The 20,924-nt window shown below is 42.3% G+C and overlaps 1 protein-coding gene across 3 annotated transcripts in view; it reads left to right on the plus strand.

Moving 5' to 3' along the window:
- Nucleotides 1-14,611: 14,611 nt before the first annotated feature.
- The window catches only part of PROM2 (prominin 2), a 187,496-nt gene continuing 181,183 nt past the window's right edge, over nt 14,612-20,924 (plus strand). For all 3 annotated transcript variants that reach the window (XM_030201635.1, XM_030201636.1, XM_030201634.1), the window contains exon 1: nt 14,612-15,130. In XM_030201635.1, the coding sequence (XP_030057495.1) occupies nt 14,869-15,130 (262 nt within the window). In that variant the 5' untranslated portion in view covers nt 14,612-14,868. The remainder of the gene's footprint in view (nt 15,131-20,924) is intronic.

The raw sequence follows: 20,924 nt of genomic DNA on the forward strand, positions 1-20,924 counted from the left end.
CTGCTGCTTTTGACACTGTTGATCACAGCCTACTCCTTGATATGCTGTCCTCACTTGGATTTCAGGGCTCTGTTCTTTCCTGGTTTTCTTCTTATTTCTCCCAGCGTACCTTTAGTGTATACACTAGTGGGTCCTCCTCTACTTCTAACCCACTGTCGGTTGGTGCACCTCAGGGATCTGTCCTGGGACCTCTTCTTTTCTCCATCTATACTTCTTCCCTTGGTACTCTGATCTCATCCCATAGTTTTCAGTATCATCTTTATGCTGATGACTCCCAGATCTACCTCTCCACACCAGAAATCTCAGCCGAAATCCAGGCCAAAGTATCAGCCTGCCTGTCTGACATTGCTGCCTGGATGTCTCAGCGCCATCTGAAACTAAACATGACCAAGACTGAGCTTCTTATCTTTCCCCCTAAACCAACCTCTCCTCCTCCCCCATTCTCTATTTCTGTGGATAACACTCTCATCCTTCCTGTCTCATCAGCTTGTAACCTTGGGGTTATCTTCGACTCCTCCCTCTCCTTCTCTGCACATATTCAGCAGACTGCTAAAACCTGTCGTTTCTTTCTCTATAATATCACCAAAATTCACCCTTTCCTTTCTGAGCACACTACCAGAATCCTCATCCATACTCTTATCACCTCTCGCTTAGACTATTGCAACTTGCTTCTCACAGGTCTTCCACTTAGCCATCTCTCTCCTCTTCAATCTGTTCAAAATTCTGCTGCACGACTAATATTCTGCCAGTGTCATTATGCTCATATTAGCCATCTCCTCAAGTCACTTCACTGGCTTCCTATATGTTTCCCCATACAGTTCAAACTCCTCTTATTGACTTATAAGTGCATTCACTCTGCTGCTCCTCAGTACCTCTCCACTCTCATCTCTCCCTACATTCCTCCCCGGGAACTCCGTTCACTGGGTAAATCTCTCTTATCTGCACCCTTCTCCTCCACTGTTAACTCCAGACTCCGTTCCTTTTATCTTGCTGCACAATATGCCTGGAATAGACTTCCTGAGCCGGTACATCAAGCTCCATCTCTGACCATCTTCAAATCTAAGCTAAAAGCCCACCTTTTTGATACTGCTTTTAACTCCTAACCCTTATTCACTTGTTCAGAACCCTTATTTTATCATCCTCACTTTAATATTCCCTTATCTCTTGTTTGCCCTGTTTGTCTGTCCTAATTAGATTGTAAGCTCTGTCAAGCAGCGACTGTCTCTTTATGTTCAAGTGTACAGCGCTGTGCACGTCTAGTAGCGCTATAGAAATGATAAGTAGGAGTAGTAGTGTTCTGCCACAGTGGAATTCCCTGTCCCTCTCCCCCTGCAGTTCTCTGTACATGCTACTGAAAGATCTCTCTTTCCAACCTTACACAGCTTTTTGCTGCCTACTGGGAAATACATGCAATTTTTCCTAGTTTCACATTAATACACATGGTTCACTTTTGTTTAAAGACAGTTCCTTCATTTAAAGAAATTGAGAAGGAAGTAACGTCATATTAATCTGTGACCTACTGAAGAATAGAATAAATGCAAAAATGCAAGTGTCACTCTACTGAGGAAATGAGGACAAAATTTCCATGCTTACAAGAGAGCTGAAATGGCTGGGAAGCTGAGTGCTTAGTTTGCAGATCTAGCACCTATATTTTTGTGGTGGATAGAAGTGCTGGTAATTTGCAAGCTCAAATAGACTCTGTTCAAGGAAAGAGCTTATCTTCAAATTTAACAGACTTTTTGGTAAATCCTTGCAGCAAAATGGAAGATGCAATATCTGTAGTTGAAGATGTTTTTGCTTTACTGAAATGCATCAGGTATTTTTTGGATTCAGAAATAGCAAGAAAATGTTTGAGTGCTCTGACAAAGACAGAACTAAATGCTTTATAGAGGCACAAATTCATTCATTAATATAATAATATAGTAACATTCTAACAGACCTCAGAAGCAACAGCTCAGTGTGCTGCTGCAGCTAAGAAAGCAAATAGAATGTTAGGTATTATTAGGAAAGGAATGGAAAACAAAAATGAGGATATTATAATGCTTTTGTATCACTCCATGGTGCGAATGCACCTTGAATATTGTGTTCAATTCTGGTCGCCGCATCTCAAAAAAGATAAAATGGAATTAGAAAAGGTGCAGAGAAGGGCAACTAAAATGATAAAGGGGATGGGACGACTTCCCTATGAGGAAAGGCTAAAGTGGCTAGGGCTCTTCAGCTTGGAGAAAAGGCGGCTGAGGGGAGATATGATAGAGGTCTATAAAATAATGAGTGGAGTTGAACGGGTAGACGTGAAGCATCTGTTTATGCTTTCCAAAAATACTAGGACTAGGGGGCATGCGATGAAGCTACAAAGTAGTAAATTTAAAACGAATTCTAGAAAAGATTTTCTTCACTCAACGTGTAATTAAACTCTGGAATTTGTTGCCAGAGAATGTGGTAAAGGCAGTTAGCTTAGCAGAATTCCTAAACGAAAAGTCCATAGACCATTATTAAATTGGACTTGGGGAAAATCCACTATTTCTAGGATAAGTAGTATAAAATGTTTTTTACTTTTTTGGGATCTTGCCATGTATTTGTGACCTGGATTGGCCACTGTTGGAAACAGGATGCTGGGCTTGATGGACCTTTGGTCTTTCCCAGTATGGCAATACTTATGTATGTATGTACTCTTTTCACACAAGGTGCTTGGCCCGTGATTTGCTTTTGATCATCATCAGTCTATTATTTAACTTTTCAATTATTTATACAATTTATTGAAAACTTATCTGCATAGGACCCTGGCTGACATGGGCCATATTTTGCACTGCTGCGTCAGGGCTGGTCCTTACAACATTGCCATAGCACTTCATTTATTGCTGTAATAATATTATATTAATGAATGCATTTGTGCCTCTATAATGAATCTAATTTGGAGCATTGGGTCAGTGATAGTTTTGAATGAAAGAACCCCCACTCATTAAATTAGAAATCCTGACAAAGACAGAACCAGTTCTTAACTATATGCTTGCACCAAATTCTGTTCACTGGCAACAATCACAGTGCTATCAGACTTTAACCACTGTTAATGCAATATTTTGACTTGAAAAACAATGATAGAAATAATTCCAGAGCATACACAATGAAACTGCTGATACAATTGCTATTTAATGACATTATTCAGAAACTTTTATATGAGTAAATGACAACATGTGCACATCTGGAAAATTGCCATCTGCAAATGTATACCCCTAGGATTTAAAGGGGGTACATAAGGACATGCCTCCAGTAAAGACCTGTACTTGCTATTTACTATAGGAAGCAATGCTTATGTTACAAAATATTCACATTAGTTTTATGCACTTGCCCAAGGCATATGAAAGTTCTAGCTCCCAGTTGAAACACCTTCTGTAAAGAGAACACCTTCTCTTTACAGACTGGTCTTGATATCTGCAATACCTCGCCCCCCCACCCCCAAGATCAAGCTCTAACATTTCCAATACCCCTACCCCAAACCCCGAAGTTACCAATACCCCTATCCTCACCCCAACCCCCAAGAAAACAGCCATGATCCTCTACTCCCCCACACCACCCTGACAAGAGCCATGAATCCTGCCCCATAGACTCCCTCAGTCTCACAGTTTTTTAGTGGGGTCAGGAACAATCTCTTGATGCTCCTGCCCCATCAGCACTTGGGTTCAAAACAGGGGCATATCCAATTTTGAGTGAGCCTAGGCCAAAATGGGTGGGCCCCCTGGCTGGGTCCCCTCCCGACATCTCTTCCTCCACCCCTCCCCAGGCGACCTATCATTTAGAATATTGTTTACAATTCTGGAGACCACATCTTCAAAAAGATTCCTAGAAAGCACCCACAGACCCAACACACAAACCACCAGGATTCTTAGTCAGTCCAGACAAGCAGAGGCAATAAACTAAAAATGTTTATTATCATGAAAAATTAGAACAATGAACAGAAAAGGTGCTATCAGCAAACAGTAACAAGTAACTGAATATGGATCAATTATAAAACTATCTAAACATTTGTTTACTATCTAAATAGTACCTGGGGAGTTCAGGACATATAGCTGTTCACAGGTTATCAAATGTAACTGTTCACAGGGCCTCAGCAAAGAAATCTTTCTCTCTCTTCTCCCTGGCTAAATCTGGAGAAAAATCCAGTACATCCCAGCTAAATTTGAACTGAGCCAATCAGAGCCCAGAACAGCAAATTTTAAAAGTAGCTGGCCACATCACTGCAGGTTACTTCTTCTCTGTGTGCTAACTAAGGGGACCTTTTACAATGGCATGCCAAAAAGTGGCCTGCAGTATTGTGTACACATGTATTGGACACATGCTGGACCATTTCTCCACCGCGTCTGGAAAAAGGAGTTTCTTGGGGGGGGGGGGGGGGGCGGGAAATGGACATGTGGAAAAATTAAAGCCAGTGCGCATCTATTTACGGCCTGAGCCAACGAATTGACTTAGCTGTAAGGGCTCACACATTACCCACACGGTAACCATCCAGAGTGTGCCAACTGCCGATTACCGCCGGAATGTCCCTGCAGTAGAAAATATTTTTACCACGGGTTTCCAGTGTGCATCAAACTCAGGATTACCACCAGGTGCACATGCTAGCTGGGCAGTGAATTCTGATTTGACATGTGCAGGCCCTTACGCACCTTTGTATAAGGGCCCCTAAAGAAGGAACAGTCATTTCTCTTTAACAGCTTTAAACATAACATGCACCCACCTGCTGGCCAAAATAGAGAAATACACTTCAAGAAATAATACAGTTTACAGGCTTAAAACCCACTCTTTTGTCACAGGTGGCTACTAAAATGGTCAGTAGTCTTTGCCATAAAACGTATGGAGGCAGACTTAAAAATTTCAATATGTATACTTTGGAAGACAGGCAGGAGAGGGGAGATATGATAGAGATATTTAAGTACCTATGTGGCATAAATGTACAGGAGGTTAGTCTCTCAATTGAAAGGAAGCTCTGGAACGAGGGGGCATAAGATGAAGTTAAAAGGATGTAGACTCAGAAGTAACCTGAAGAAATACTTCTTCATGGAAAGGGTAGTGAATTTGTGGAATGGCCTCCCAGTGGAAGAGGTGAAGATGAAAACAGTATCTGAATTCAAGAGAGCTTGGGGCAAGTACATAGGATCTCTAAGGTAGTGATAGGGAGAATATTTGGCGTGGATGGGCAGACTGAATAGGCCTTAATATCTTTATCTGCCTACATTTTTCTCTGTTTCTATCATCTCTCAACTCCATCCCCTGCCCCTCCGTACCTTTTCAACCTTTCACTGTGAAGTGTTGCCAGGGCAGGAGCAACTGGGGATCACTCCTGCTCTGGGATTACTTAAAGTTTTTTTTTTTACTTCTGAGAAAGAGCCTGTGTCAGCACCATTGGATGATGTCACCAACTTGTGTGTCTAATTTCATCCTGTCTGTCAACAGAGAGAGATATAACTTAATGGAAAAAGAGACATTATAGGTATGGAAAGCTTGGTCTCCACAAAACTAGAGGCATTTATGTAATAGAAAAAAAAAGTAGGATGGGTGGGAATAAGAAGCAGGGTTCAGTTTCAAAGAAGCAGATACTATATGGCCACTACAGAATAAAATGATCCAGAAATAAAAGGTGGAAAGTGAGACATTCTAAATAGCCTTAGTCCTCTTTTTAGCAAAAGTCAAAAGGTGACATCTCCCTCTAAGTATTAACCTATATGTAAAGTCTGGTTCACCTAGGTCCAGCCATTTTTCCATGTTATAAGATGAGGAGAGGGGGATACCGATACACAAATCAGCACATTCACAGATATCTGATATGATCTGATAAGCCTATGTTCCTTAAACAACCAAGACAAAAAAAAACCCAACAGAAAAACAGCATAGATTATGAAAAAACAAAAGAGGTTAACAAACAAACGAATTTCAGAGGATAAGCTCTGAACACTTAAGGATGCAAGGTATCTTCTGTTTGAAGTACCTGTTCCTTTACATTAAAAGATGCTCTGAAAACAATGGCCTGTGACCCCTGCAGAGAGAAACGCCTACTAATCAGGGCCAAATAAAACTAAAGTTCATTTCTAAGCAGAAAATTCTATATAGCCATAACAGAATAATTGAACCAGAAAAAATGCACAAAAGCCCAGTACAAATGAAAAAGAGTAGAGCAGGTTAACCACAAGAGAACTTCAAAAGATATAATGAGAACATTAAGCAGTCTGCAGGGCTTTGTCAGTTCCTTCTGTTAGAGGCAGCAGACAAAATTAGCTTTGGAAACCATTTACTTCATACTAAAAGCAGTTTTCATTTGGATTTAATTATTCACCTTTCCAAACATTGTGCTCAAGGCAAATTACAGTTTAACTGCTCATACAGCTTATGTAAGGTAGCCACAAAAGTGCCCCTACTGCTACTGCACTATGAGATCAAAGGAGTAAGTAACATCTCAGATGCTCCCCAGTGGGAGGCATCTTTTAGAAGGATTTCTCTCTATAAATTCATAACTCTACTTTGGCTCAGGTTCTTCTATCTTTTCCTAGGTCTTTGCTAAGGTGCGAGGGATAAGGTCTCAGTTATCCTGGAATGGGACGTCTTTCAAGTCTAAGAAAATGTTGAGAGAGAGTGGACCAGAGATCATGATATAACGCTCAAAGGAGGTAGAGTCAGGAGCAACACCAGGAAATATTTCTTCATGGGAAAGGTTGATAGGTCAATGGAATGAGCTCCTAAGGGAGGTGGTAGAAACAGAAATGGTAACTTAGTTCAAGAAAGCACTAGATAAACACAGATGATCCATAGATGCAAAGGAGTGAAGGAAAAACTGATCAACTGGGGTCTAAGGCACTGTACAGGAATGAAATTGGACAGATTAGATGGGCCTTATCTGCAATCGCATTCTCTGTTTTGTAACAACCCCCCTCCACAACTGCCATCACCTTTTTTAGGTCCCAGGGTTGGAGCCAACATGGCAGAAGTTTCTTCTTAGACTCCATAGGTCCCTGAATAGTAACATAGTAAATGATGACAGATAAAGACCTGTACGGTCCATCCAGTCTGTCCAACAAGATAAACTCATTTTATACGGTATGTGATACTTTATATATATACCCGAGTTTGATTTGTCCTTCCTATTCTCAGAGCACAGACCGTAGAAGTCTGCCTAGCACTCTTCTTGTACGAAAAGTTCTGATGCTAATGTCGAAGCCCCTTAAAATTTACACTCAAGTCCATCCATATCTATTCAATCACGAGTCCTGGAGAAAAGAGCAGGTGAGATTTCCCTTCCCCTTCCCCTTGGAAACCTGAAAATAAGTGTGTGAACAGGGCTGACTGGCAGTATTTTCAGGTTTAAATCATATAATAGAAGTTTATAGAAAATACTATCAGTGTATCAAAACAAAGGGAGGTATTGATCCCCATGGAGGACAGCTATTTAAAAGGAAAAAGAGGATGTCATATGTGCTTCTATCAAGTATCAATTAACACCTTTAGGGACCCTTTTACTAAGCTACGTATGGGCCTACACACATACAGTATGCGCCAAATCGGCACTACCACCGGGCTAGCATGTGAGCCGGGCAGTAATTCCGAATTTGGCACGTGTCGAATCCTGCAGTAGAAAACAATTTTCTATTTTCTACTGTGGGCCACTTACCCGGCAGTAAACAGCAGTTGGCACACACTGCATGCTTACTGCACGGGTAGCGTGTGAGACCGACCTTACCACTAGGTCAATGGGTGGCAGTAATGTCTCAGGCCGAAAATGGACATGCACCAGTTTCAATTTAAGCACACGTTTTTTATTTATTTATGTAGTAGTATTTATTTATTGCATTTGTATCCCACATTTTCCCACCTCTTTGCAGGCTCATTGAGCCTTACAATACATCATGAATGGTGGAGATACAATAGAAAATAGACATTTAGTGTTACAGAAGGATATTGGACAACATGATATTGATATAGCATGATAATAGTGTAACAAGCAGATATTGTGGGACAGTTTTGGGTATATGTGAAGGAGTTGTGTATATTCATATTGGTTGGTCTTTGTGATATGCCTTGTTAAAGAGATGGGTCTTCAATAGTAGCGTGTGAGACCGACCTTACCACTAGGTCAATGGGTGGTGGTAATGTCTCAGGCCGAAAATGGACGTGCACCAGTTTCAATTTTAGCGCATGTTCATTATCCGGCCCCTTAAAGAAAGGCTGTTTTTCCTAGACATGGTAAAAAATGGCCCAGCACATGACCAAAAGATGCACTTGCACTACCACAGCCCACTTTTTACCGTGGTTTAGTAAAAGGACCTCTTAAACAGGGGCGGACTGACCATTCGGGCAACTGGGCAGTGCCTGAGGGCCTAGAGCAGTTGGGGGGCCCAGTACCTCCTTCCCACATGACCGACATCTCTTTCCCCTCCGTCCCCAGGTCTAGCACTCTCTTCTCTCTCACCCCGTCCTCTGCTCCAGCATCTACCTCATCTCTGACATCCCCCCCACCCCTACCCCTTGCATTTACCTCAAAAATTCCTTTTTTCTGTACAGCATCCCGGCATAGGCTGTCTGCCACTGACTGGAACTTTCTTTCTGCCACGGGTCACCAAGTGCAAAGCCAGTTCTACCATTAAGCAAGATTAGGCGGTCACCTAGGGTAGCAGCTTCAAGGGGGGTGATAAAGATCAACTGCAGTCAAAATAAAACAATTAGCACTGACAGCCACAGAATAAACCACGAGGATGTACTTTTACCCACAGGAAATGTGGACAATATTTTGAAATAGCCATTTTCCCATGTAAGCTTTTGAAAATTGCCTGCAGATATTTTTTTTATTATTATTATTTATTTATTTATTTATTTTCAGTTATTTACCAAGTATTACACTTGAACATAAAAGTACATCGTCGTAGAGATCGCTGGCATTAGAGATGGCCGCCATTGGTTTTCCCCGATAATGGAAACTCATGGCGACCATCTCAAACCCGGCCAAATCCAAGGCATTTGGTCGTGGGAGGAGCCAGCATTTGTAGTGCACTGGTCCCCCTCAAATGCCAGGACATCAACAGGGGACCCTAGGGGGCACTGCAGTGGACTTCACAAATTGATCCCAGGTACATAGCTCCCTAACTTGGGAGCTGAGCCCCCCAAAACCCACACCCCACACTGTACACCACTACCATAGCCCTTAGGGATGAAGGGGGCACCTACATGTGGGTACAGTGGGTTTCGGGTGGGTTTTTGGAGGGCTTCCATTTACCACCACAAGTGTAACAGGTGGGGGGGGATGGGCCTGGGTCCACCTGCCTGAAGTGCACTGCATCCACTAACGACTGCTCCAGGGACCTGCATACTGCTGTGATGGTATGACATTTGAGGCTGGCATACAGTCTTGCAAAAAAATGTTTTTTATTTTTTATTTTGGGTGGGAGGGAGGGAGTTGGTGACCACTGGGGGAGTAAGTGGAGGTCATCCCCCCATTCCATCCGGTGGTCATCTGGTCAGTTGGGGCACCTTTTTGAGGCTTGGCCGTGAACAAAAAGGGACCAAGTAAAGTCGGTCAAATGCTCGTCAGGGCTGGCTTTCTTTTTCCATTATCAGCTGAAGCTGGTCATCTCTTAACCACGCCCCCATCCCGCCTTCGGTACACTGCCAAACACGCCCCTTTGAACTTTTGCCGGCTCCGTGATGGAAAGCAGTTGAAGCCGACCAAAATCGGCTTTCAATTATACCGATTTGACCGAGTTTAGGAGATGGCCGGCCATCTCCCGATTTGTGTCGGAAGATGGCCAGCCTTCTCGTTTGAAAATAAGCAGGCTAGTGGCCTTAACTAAGGAGCCACATGTAGTAACAGCTTAGGACTTCGGGCCCTTTTAACTAAACCACACTAGTGATTCCCGGCAACTCGAATGGGCTTTGTTGCATTTGCCACACGGGAATCGCTAGCGCGGTTTAGTAACAGGGGCCCTTAGAGGGGCATAATCGAACATCGCCGGCAAAATAGTTCACCGGCAATCTATTTTGGCAGCGGCGCAACAGCTGGCCAGAACCGTATTATCGAAAAAGATGGCCGGCCATCTTTTTTTCCGATAATACGGTTTAGCCCGGCCAAATGCCAGGGTTCGCGCGAGTTGAGATCGCCAGTTTTGTTTTTCAGCGATAATGGAAAAAAATACCGGCCATCTCAAACCTGGCAAAATCCAAGGCATTTGGTCATGGGAGGAGCCAGCATTTGTAGTGCACTGCTCCCCCTGACATTCCAGGACACCAACCGGGCACCCTAGGGGGCATTTCTAAAAATTTTCAAAAAGTGCAAAAAAAGCTCCCAGGTGCATAGCTCCCTTACCTTGGGTGCTGAGCCCCCCAAATCCCCCCCAAACCCACTCCCCTCAACTCTACACCATTACCATAGCCCTTAAGGGTGAAGGGGGGCACCTACATGTGGGTAGAGTGGGTTTTTGAGGGGTTTGGAGGGCTTAACATTTACCACCACAAGTGTAACAGGTAGGGGGGGGATGGACCTGGGTCTGCCTGCCTGAAGTGCACTGCACCCATTAAAAACTGCTCCAGGGACTTGCATACTGCTGTCAGGGAGCTGGGTATGACATTTGAGGCTGGCATACAGGCTGGTAAAAAAAGGTTTTTATTTTTATTTTTTAGTGTGGGAGGGGTTGGTGACCACTGGGGGACTACGGGGAGGTCATCCCCCATTCCCTCCAGTGGTCAGTTGGGGCACCTTTTTGAGGCTTGGGTCGTGAAAATAAAAGAACCAAGTAAACCCGGCAAAATACTGCTTAACACCGCTTTTTTTTTTCCATTATCCACGAAAGCCGGCCATCTGGTAGCCACGTCCATGCCCGCCCATGTCCCGCCTTCACTACACCACACAACACGCCCCCTTGAACTTTTGCCGGCGAGGCAACAGGAAAGCGGCAATGCTGTCAAAAAAGCTGCTTTCGATTATACCGATTTTGCCGCTTTTGAGAGATCACCGGCCATCTCCCGATTTATGTCGGGAAATGGCCGGCGATCACTTTTGAAAATAAGCCTGTTAGTGACTTAAACCTCAGCACCAGTCCAATTGTATTAATGATTAGGAATTCTAAAACTGATCATCAATCCAAAGTCAACTCATCATATTATCAAAGGTTCCAAACCTATCCACCTGCCCAGCCACCATCATGCAACCTTCTGATAAAAATTGCATTTTGGTTCATTGCAACATGACACCTTTACCCAGATACTAGGTCACAATGCTTTTTAAGCAAGCACTTGCAGTGATAGGAAAAATATCCACCCATATTCATAGCATACTTATTGAGGTCTGGGGCACTGGGGCAGATGCAGTCATGGCACAATTTATCAAGAAGCTGGGTACTGACACTCTTGTCTTTATTCTGGTTAAGTACACCAGGATGAACTAAAATGACACCACCTAGGTTAACCTGTCTGTAACAATTTTTGCAGTTGTCTGGGTCTTGCTGCATCAAGTATGTGGAACCAACATTTCAGCCATCGGGCTGTGACTTTCATCACTGTATACTGTGAGGTCTGCAGTTTGTCTTTATATAGTGGGTTCTCAAACCCCTGGAGTTTACAAAATCCCATGTAGTTGTGGCCAATTGTACATTGGCAAAACTGGCCGCAACAATCATGATGCCATTCGTAGAAGCCTGAGAACTGTCTGTAACTTTTGTCCCCAGATCTGGTCCAAATGTGGTCTGGACTATGAGAAATCCTTCATACTACAAACCAGTAAATTTAAAACAAATCGGAGAAAATATTTCTTCACTCAATGTGTAATTAAACTCTGGAATTCGTTGCCAGAGAATGTGGTAAAGGCAGTTAACTTAGCAGGGTTTTAAAGGTTTGGATGACTTCCTAAAGGAAAAGTCCATAGACCATTATTAAAATGGACCTGGGGAAAATCCACTGCTTATTTCTAGGAAAAACAGCAGGTAAGTGGCCAATCCAGGTAAGTGTGACCTGGATTGGCCACTGTTGAATAGGATGCTGGGCTTGATGGACCTTCGGTCCTGTCCCAGTATGGCAATACTTATGTACTTTGAGCAGACAGAAGAGCAGCCAACTGTTCTTTGAGTACACACCTCAACCTTGCCAAGTAGGTTCATGGGATGACTAAAAAGTGGCATGTGATAGGTCACCTTTTTCTATTCTTACAGTACACCTTTTGAGAGCTGTTATAATCTGATCAAATATCATTCTCCAGTTACATTGGACAGGTCCCAAGCTCTGGAACAGGTAATTCAACAAAGTAAATTGGCAAATCAATGAATGCATCTTAAATTGAGGTGATACATCGTGAATGAGCCTCCACAAATATCCCAGATTTCTTCCTGGAAGCAGAGCAATTTATTCCTATTAAAGTAGAAGGAAAGTCCCAGGACATGCCACTGACTAACCTGGGCTTGTGGGAGAGCCCTGACCCAAATAGAATGAATTGAGAATGGAACTTTGATAAGCAAAGTAAGCTAACTGATTATTAGGGCATTCCAATAGTGTAGTTTATTTATTTTGTATTAGGATTTATTTACCGCCTTTTTCAACAAATTCATCCAAGGTGGTGTATGGCAAGAATAACCTGGACAGAGGCAAAAAGCAATTACAACAGTAAAAAAAAAAATGCAGGTTGCATTTTGGATAAAATTTAAATTGTTGCTATTGATCCATCATGTTTTGCTTCATGATGCTGCTGCATATCTGAAGGATGTTATTCATCGTTATGTTCCACAGAGACATTTGTGGTCATTGTATGCTGGAAATTTAGTTGTGCCTGCAATGAATCGATTTCATCTGGATGTGACTAGAAAAGGAGCCTTTTCTACTGCTAGACTTTTTGAATGGAACCGGCTGCCATCTGGATTAAAACATGAGTCCCATTGGTTGACATTCAGGTGTCAGTTGAAGGCACATTTGCTGTGCCTGGCTTTTTCTGCTACTGCTGATCAAGTTCAAGGCTGTGTTTTGTCAGTTTTTGACTGTTCATTTCTGAACTGTGGCTTGGGCTGGATTTTGAATTTTAATGTTTGTTTTGTTTTGTATGTTTTTTGAATTTTGATCTGTGTATATTGTACCTTGCCCTGGATAAGGGTGGGTTATAAATAATAAATCTAATCTAAATCTAAAAACATTCAACACTATAACGTGGTATGTTAATTCCAATGTCAACACAACACACATTAAAACATCTTCACAGACAGCACAGGGATAAGCAGTAGAACATATAAGATAGAATGACAGGATATACATAAAGGAATCCTGTGCAGAAGGAATGGATCCTCAGGAGCTAAGCCGAAATTGTGTGGCGGAGCCGGTGGGGGGAAGAGGGGTTGGTGGTTGGGAAGCCAGGATAGTGGTGGGCAGACTTATACGGTCTGTGCCAGAGCCAGTGGTGGGAGGCAGGACTGGTGGTTGGGAGGCGGGGAATAGTGCTGGGCAGACTTATATGGTCTGTGCCAGAGCCGGTGGTGGGAGGCGGGGCTGGTGGTTGGGAGGAGGGGATAGTGCTGGGCAAACTTATACGGTCTGTGCCCTAAAAAAGACAGGTACAAATCAAGGTAAGGTATACACATATGAGTTTATCTTGTTGGGCAGACTGGATGGACCATGTAGGTCTTTTTCTGCCATCATCTACTATGTTACTATGAGTTTAGGTAGAAGATAAGCATAACTAACTTAAGGAAAAACTACATATGGTGTTATAAAAGATGTATGTGTCCTAAGCAGTCCTGCTGCAGTAAGTGCAGCCAACGTTAGTTCATTGGTGTAATAAGGTAATGCATCCCAGTAGTGGTGACTAACTTGCTAGTATAGTGAACATTGTTCTTTGGGATGGGGATTACAGGCTTGAGCACCACAAGGGACTTAGCTTGGCTCATCATAGCAGGTCACCCCAGCAATTCACTTACAGTCAACCACACCTAGCTCATAAAAGCACAGCTCAATCTACATAGAAAGAAAGTGGAGAGATCTACATCTACATAGTTGTAGATCTCTCTCTCCACTTTCTTTTCCAATTCTAAATAAAACTGTGGACAGTTTTCTTCTATTTAATATCAGTCTCGTCTTAATATGTGTGAACAGTTGAACAGAAGGGGCATGCCTCAGGGGCATAATCTCATCTACCCATGGTAAAATATGTCATACTCCATAGTTTTGTTGAACATGGTTTTATTGAATCAAAAAGTACATCCCCTGACTGTAATGATATCACTGGATCCTTCACAAGAATCAATCATGCACTGCATTCCTACCTTCTCAGTATGTCACATAACAGTGCAATGGGGTCATACAGCCTTTTTGGAGAGTCAGAGTACATCAAATCCGAGCATTGCCTGAAAGCCAGTGTAAAATTGTCAGCCAAAACTCTGATATCCAACTGTGGAATTCTGGATACTCTCCACCCTCGAGGTGGTAGATGAATCAGTACGATATAATAAAACTAGCTAAATAGCCTGAGGAGGAGGAGTCCTGTTCCAAATTCACAGAGGAAAATCCAGTCCATCAAGTTTCATAGCAGTGACAAGATCCTTCGCACATGCAGGGAAGATGAGCATCAGAAAGATTTGGGACACCACTGCTGAATCATGAGCCCTTTACACTTCCTGAAACCCAGAGACAGGACTGATGGGGAGCCATATAAATGATTAGGTAGCAACCTGAGCTAATTAATGTGTGTCCATCTGTATCTTTTCACCTGCATGACTATGTATGTAGTAGGGAGTGGAAACAGAATCAAAGTAGGGAGGAGATTCTGTTTAACTCAGAACTTTGGAGATGTCTCACACTCGGGACAATTTTCTCATCAGACAGTAGTGCTGCATTTTTCTGGGTTTTCTGAAGAAGATTCTTGTACAAATGCAAGCTCTTTACCTCAGGAAGACAAGAGGGGGCTGGCAGACCCTATGGAACCTCAGGCATCTTTTTATAATACTATCCTTGATTTTCAATGCTCAGGCTCAACCACAGGAATGTGCTGTTGGAACGCTGCTGTCATTCTCGGATCTGGATCCAAGCTCCAACATCACAGTTCAAATTGTAGACCCTGGAAACATGGGGCCTCTGTATAACATGGTCCAGCTATACCTTGATGCTGTGCAGCCTAACCCCTTCCCAGAAGGTGAGAAAATTCACTAGAATTTATTAATGAGTAAAGCTGTCACGTATACTCAGAGCTTTTTTTGTGGGAGTACCTGGGGGTTCTAAGTACCAGCACCTTTTCCATTGTCTGCTAAAATTGACCCATAGTCCCCAAGTTTTAATGAAAGAGTTCAGGCTCTACACACCAATTCTGCCTTGTCATAGATTCTGTAACTGGTTGCAGGGGGCCTGGCTATTGTAGGGTGGGTCCCTCAGTGATCACCCCACCCCCAAAGGGTGGCTCTGGCATTTGAGTACCGGCACCTTTTTCACTAGGAAAAATGCACTGCGTATACTAGAGACACTGCTGAGAAATGTTATGTATGTTTTTTTCACATGGAGAAATGCAGCAGGAACAGTGGCCACATATATCAGACAGGGAAAAGCCCCTGGAAGTACTGAGGGAGAGTTTTGTCTCTCTCTATACTAGATTTGGAGATTCAGGGAGCTCTGTCAACCTGCACTAGGCTGGGAGATAGAGAGCATTGTAAGTAACTGCTTGAACTGAGAGCTGAGCCTATCTATAACGATAGCTTCACTCAAGCATACCAAAATGAGATAAATGAGGAGATATGAAATAACTAATGGGTCAAAAATAATTGGAAGGGGGGGTTCTCAACAAGCATACACACAAAAATTGTACCTACCTATTCCATTCAAGAAATTACTTTAGGGATATGTACTGTAAGTTTTTTTTAAAAATATATAAGGCCCTGTATACTGAGCTCTATGTGCTTTTTCCCTATATCTGGATCATTGTTGCTGTGTACCATAGTCTCTTTCTGTGATCCAGGCAAGGGCAATGTGGACCCCGAGGCACTCCCCTCTGGTGATATAAGTCACAGTACTTGCAGCAGAATCATGTCTCCCCCACCTAGAGATAGGAAGTCTGAATATTGCTGGGTGTTGCTAGTGTGCCTTAAGTTGTATGATGTGATATCAGTGTTTGTTTTCTTTATAAGGTTAAACCATCTAAATCTGTGACTAGGATGAACAGTCTTCCTTGAGCGTACTAACTTAAATTTTCTATTGTACTTAATTATCAAGTATTGCACTAATCATTTTATTTCCTTAAGGGGGCCTTTTACTAAGGTGCAGTGAAATCTGGAATTTTCCCAAGTGTCAAACCCAGGGGTATGTTTATTAAGGTGCACTATATGAGTTTTTGCATTTTTAATGTGTGTTAATGGTTGATGTGCATTAAACGCTAATGCACCCATAGGAATGTATAGGCGTGTTAGCGTTTAACGTGCCTTACCTTTAAAGGCACGTTAAAAACGTTAATGCGCCTTAGTAAGCATACCCCCAGAATTACCAAAGAATCAAAGTCAGATATTTTTTTTTGCATGTTGTGTCCTAATGTTCCTATTAGAACATAGCATCTGCAAAAAACTAATGTGAAGGAGGCGGTAAGTGCTCCCACGTTAACCAAGCGTTATCCAGTTAGCACGCAATGATCCTAATGTGCTAGCTGTATAACGTGGGAATGTCCACTCTCTGCCCATGACATGGCTCCTCTAAAAAATATTTTTAAAATAGGCAAAGTACCACAAAACAATTTAACGTGTTTTGTGGTAGCCTGTTATCACGTGCTAAAGTGACATTAAGGACTTAGGGATAGATTCTATATATGGCGCCTGAAAATTCCATGTGCAAAAAAAGAATAGACTTCCCATGGAATATATACAATATGCCAAGCGCCTCTACACACGACCAAATTTAATTGTGGCCATTTACCCCATGTTTTACTTCACATAAGTCCAGATGCCAAAATTAGGTGCAGAGCAGGTGTATTCTATAATAATGAGCATAGATTTTCAAAACGCCCATGCCCCACCTATGGCTATGCCCCCTTTTCAACCATGTGCCTTAGAATTTACGCACATCACATTATAGAATACGCTTAGCGAGTTGTGCATGTAAATCTTCATTAATGCCAGTTAATGCTGATGATTGCTTGTTAACATCTAATTGACAATGCTGATTAGCTAGTTAAGTGATTAAGTTACGAGCGTTATTATAGATTACTCTTCGATGTCCATGAGAAAATTAAGGCATGAAATATAGAATCCAACAGTTAATGCCCTTTAGTAAAAAGTGCCCCTTATTTATTGAGGGGCCCTTTTACAAAGGCGCGGTAGGCTTTGCGTGCGTGCAGCATGTGCCAAAATGAGACTACTGCCAGGCTAGTGTGCCCCCTGGTGGTAATTTCAATTTGGCACGCACCTATACCACCGGAATAAATTATTTTTTTATTTCCTATCATGCACGGTATTTCCAGAAGTAATAGGCAGTTGGTGCATGCTGACTGGTCAACGCGAGTGTAGCATGTGAGCCCTTACCACTAGATCAATGGGTGGTATTAAGGGATCAGGCTGTAAACAGGTGCGCATTGGTTTCATTTTTACTGCAGGCCCTTTTCCTGGCCCATTAAAAAAAAGCCCTTTTTTCCAGATGCAGTAAAAACTGGCTCGCACCCACACTACCACAGGCCACTTTTTGCCACAGCTTAGTAAACAGATCCCTGAATTTGATAACCTGCTTCATCAAGTCAGCCTGCAGCTGCATACAAAGTAACATACATAACATATAAAAAATACAGGATAAAACAAAAAAATATATAAAAAAAACAATACAAATTTCAAATAAAATCTGATTCTCAAAAATCCTAATTTCGTCCTGGTGTGGAACTAACCAACTTCCAAAATAACACAAAGACACAACCAAATACAATACCTTTAGGAGCTTCTGAAAGCACAAAATACAGAGGTTTGTACCCTAATTTCATACTGTGAGCAAGCAAACCTAAAAGCCTATTTCCTACTATAAGCTAATGTCACAGTAACAGGATCTAGCATGCATAGAAGCTAATGCTATTAAGACCAAAAGCATCAGGCAGGAGCATAGAAAACACAAGTTACAAGGTCTTTAATACCTCACAGTTGTGAATTGTCATATGCGAGCCCAGTGATCTATAATAATTTACCAGCTGAAATTGGAACATTTGTAACGTTTAATTTTAGGAGAAAATGCAAGGCTTTATTATTCTTTATTGAAGACTAGTACAAAAAAGCTTATTTCTGAAAGAAATGAAACGGGCGCTAGCAAGGTTGTCCTCTAATGGCAATTATGTTTTTAAGGGAACTGTTAGGAGAGAGTATGTGTAAGAGAGAGTGAGTGAGTATGTGTGAGAGAGTGAATGAGTATGTGTCAAAGAGTGAGTATGTGTGAGAGAGAAAGAGTGTGTGTCAGAGAGAGAGAGAGTGTGTGTGATTAAGAGAGAGACAGAATGTGTGTCTGTCTATGTGAGTGAGTGAGTGAGAGAGAGAGTGTAGTGTGTGTCCCGTGTGCACCAATTATGCTCTCTCCCCTGCATTCATCCATATGTAGCAAACATCTTCTGTGCCCTGCCCCCTTCATCCATCTATGTGCAGCATCTCTCCCCTGCCCCCTCCATCCATCCTGGTGCAGCAGTTCTCCTCTGTCCCTTGCCCTCCCCCCCCCCCTACATGTACATCAACTCTGCATTCTCCCCTGGCCTCTCCTCCATCCACCCATATTCAGGGCCCCCCTCCCTCCATCTCTCTCCCCTCTGAGTTCCAGACCCCCTCCTTACCTCTCTCTCTCTGCCCTCCGAGTCCCAAGCCCCCTCCTCCCCTCCCCTTTGAGTTCCAGGACCCCCTCCCCCCTTCCCTTTGAATTCCAGGACCCCTCCCCTTTGATTTCCAGGACCCCGTCCCTCCCCTCCCCTCCGGGAGCTGGCAACTATACAGAGTTCCTTCAAGGGCGGGGCGATTACGAACCCTATGAACACTACACAGCTTCACTGCCACGCTGCCACGGAGTCAGCTTCAGAACGTTGGCGGTGCGAATTATTATATTAGATAGTGGGAAGTTGTGATGTTGTTTTTATGTTATAGTAATGGTTTATTTTTTTTTCTATTTAAGTGTGTTATTTGTAATTTTGTATGGTTTATTGCAGTGTTTCCCAAGTCCAGTCCTGGAGTACACCTTGCCAGTCAGGTTTTCAGGATATCTACAATGAATATGCATGAAATTGATTTGCATACACTGCCTCTATTATATGCAGATTTCTTTCATGCCAATTCATTGTGGATACCCTAAAAACCTGACTGGCAAAGGGTACTCCAGGACTAACTTGGGAAACACTGTTTTATTGGAATCTACTGAGGATTAGTTAACAGGTTGCAATTATTACAAAATACTGCAGCCAAAATGATCTACGGTTGTTCTCGCTATGATCATGCGACACCTTTGCACAGAAGTCTACATTGGTTACCAGTCTCTGCATGGATAGTTCTTAAGACTGCTTGTATTGTATTTAGCATACTACAAGGGAATTGTTCCTCCCTTCTTCCACAGTTGATAGCTTATCCAGCTCTTCGAATCAATTCCCGCTTTCATTCTACTTTATTGTTAGGATTTCCATCTGTTAAAAAAGTTTGCTGTAAGAGATTTCATGATGGCTCTTTTACTTTTCAAACTAGTAAATTGTGAAATTCTATATGATGTACAAATTCAAGTGATTTTTGACTATTTACAATTCCGCAAAGGATTGAAGACCTATCTTCTTAATATGTATTTGAATGAATAAATTTGTAGAGCCTTCTTGGTTTTAATAGAATGTTTTGAACTTATGTAACCCGCTTAGTCTCTGCATTGATATTAGCGGGATATAAATACCTTGCGTAGAATAGAGTAGAATAGACTTTGGATCAGCAGACAACAAAGAGGGTAATTTTATAACAGTGTGTCCATATTTAGGCACCTATTCTGTAAAGGAACATTGGTATATCCTTTCTTTTATAAAACACCAGTGTAACAGGTAAAATATACACTTTTAGGTGCAGACACTTACACCTGCCATAGAACAGGTGCAAATGATCATTCCTAAATTACTAAAACATGATTGTAAATTATAGCATTCTATCAGTTATGTATAAAACTGTGTGTCCTGCCCACATTTCACCCAGACTCCGCCTATGTGTACATCTACCTTCTAACATTGTACCATTGATTTAGGTGACTTTTTATACAATAGTACATTGCCGAAATATTGAAATTTGCATGTGCATGTGTGTTCATGCACATATGCACCTATATGCCAGTAGTCTAGTCACGTACAAGAGTACTTACATAGTAACATAGTAAATGACGGCAGATAAAGACTTGAACGGTCCATCCAGTCTGCCCAACAAGATAAGCTCATTTTACATGGTATGTGATACTTTATATGTATACCCGAGTTTGATTTGACCTTGCCTTTCTCAAGGCACAGACCATAAATGTCTGCCCAGCACTGTTCTTGTACTAAAATTTCCAAAGCTAACATTGAAGCCCCTTAAGATTTACACTCCAGCCCATCCATATCTATTCAGTTACGATGAGGTGATAGACCTTAGAAGTCTGCCAGCACCAGTTTTGGCTTCTCAATTACTGGCGTTGCCACCCAATCTCCGCTAAGATTCCGTAGATCCATTCTTTCTAAACAGGATTCCTTTGTGTTTATCCCACGCATGTTTGAATTCCATTACCGTTTTCATCTCCACCACCTCCCGTGGGAAGGCATTCCATGTATCTTCGACCCTCTCCGTGAAAAAATACTTCCTGACATTACTCCTGAGTCTGCCCCGTTCAACCTCAATTCATGTCCTCTACTTGGCACTTAAATCTTGGCACCCACTTAATTCAATTGCCCCCAAATGTATAAATAAATGAAACTACATTGAAAATAATCAAAAGGACCTTGAACC

The sequence above is a fragment of the Microcaecilia unicolor genome, chromosome 4, assembly GCF_901765095.1.
Source record: "Microcaecilia unicolor chromosome 4, aMicUni1.1, whole genome shotgun sequence".
NCBI lineage: Eukaryota > Metazoa > Chordata > Amphibia > Gymnophiona > Siphonopidae > Microcaecilia > Microcaecilia unicolor.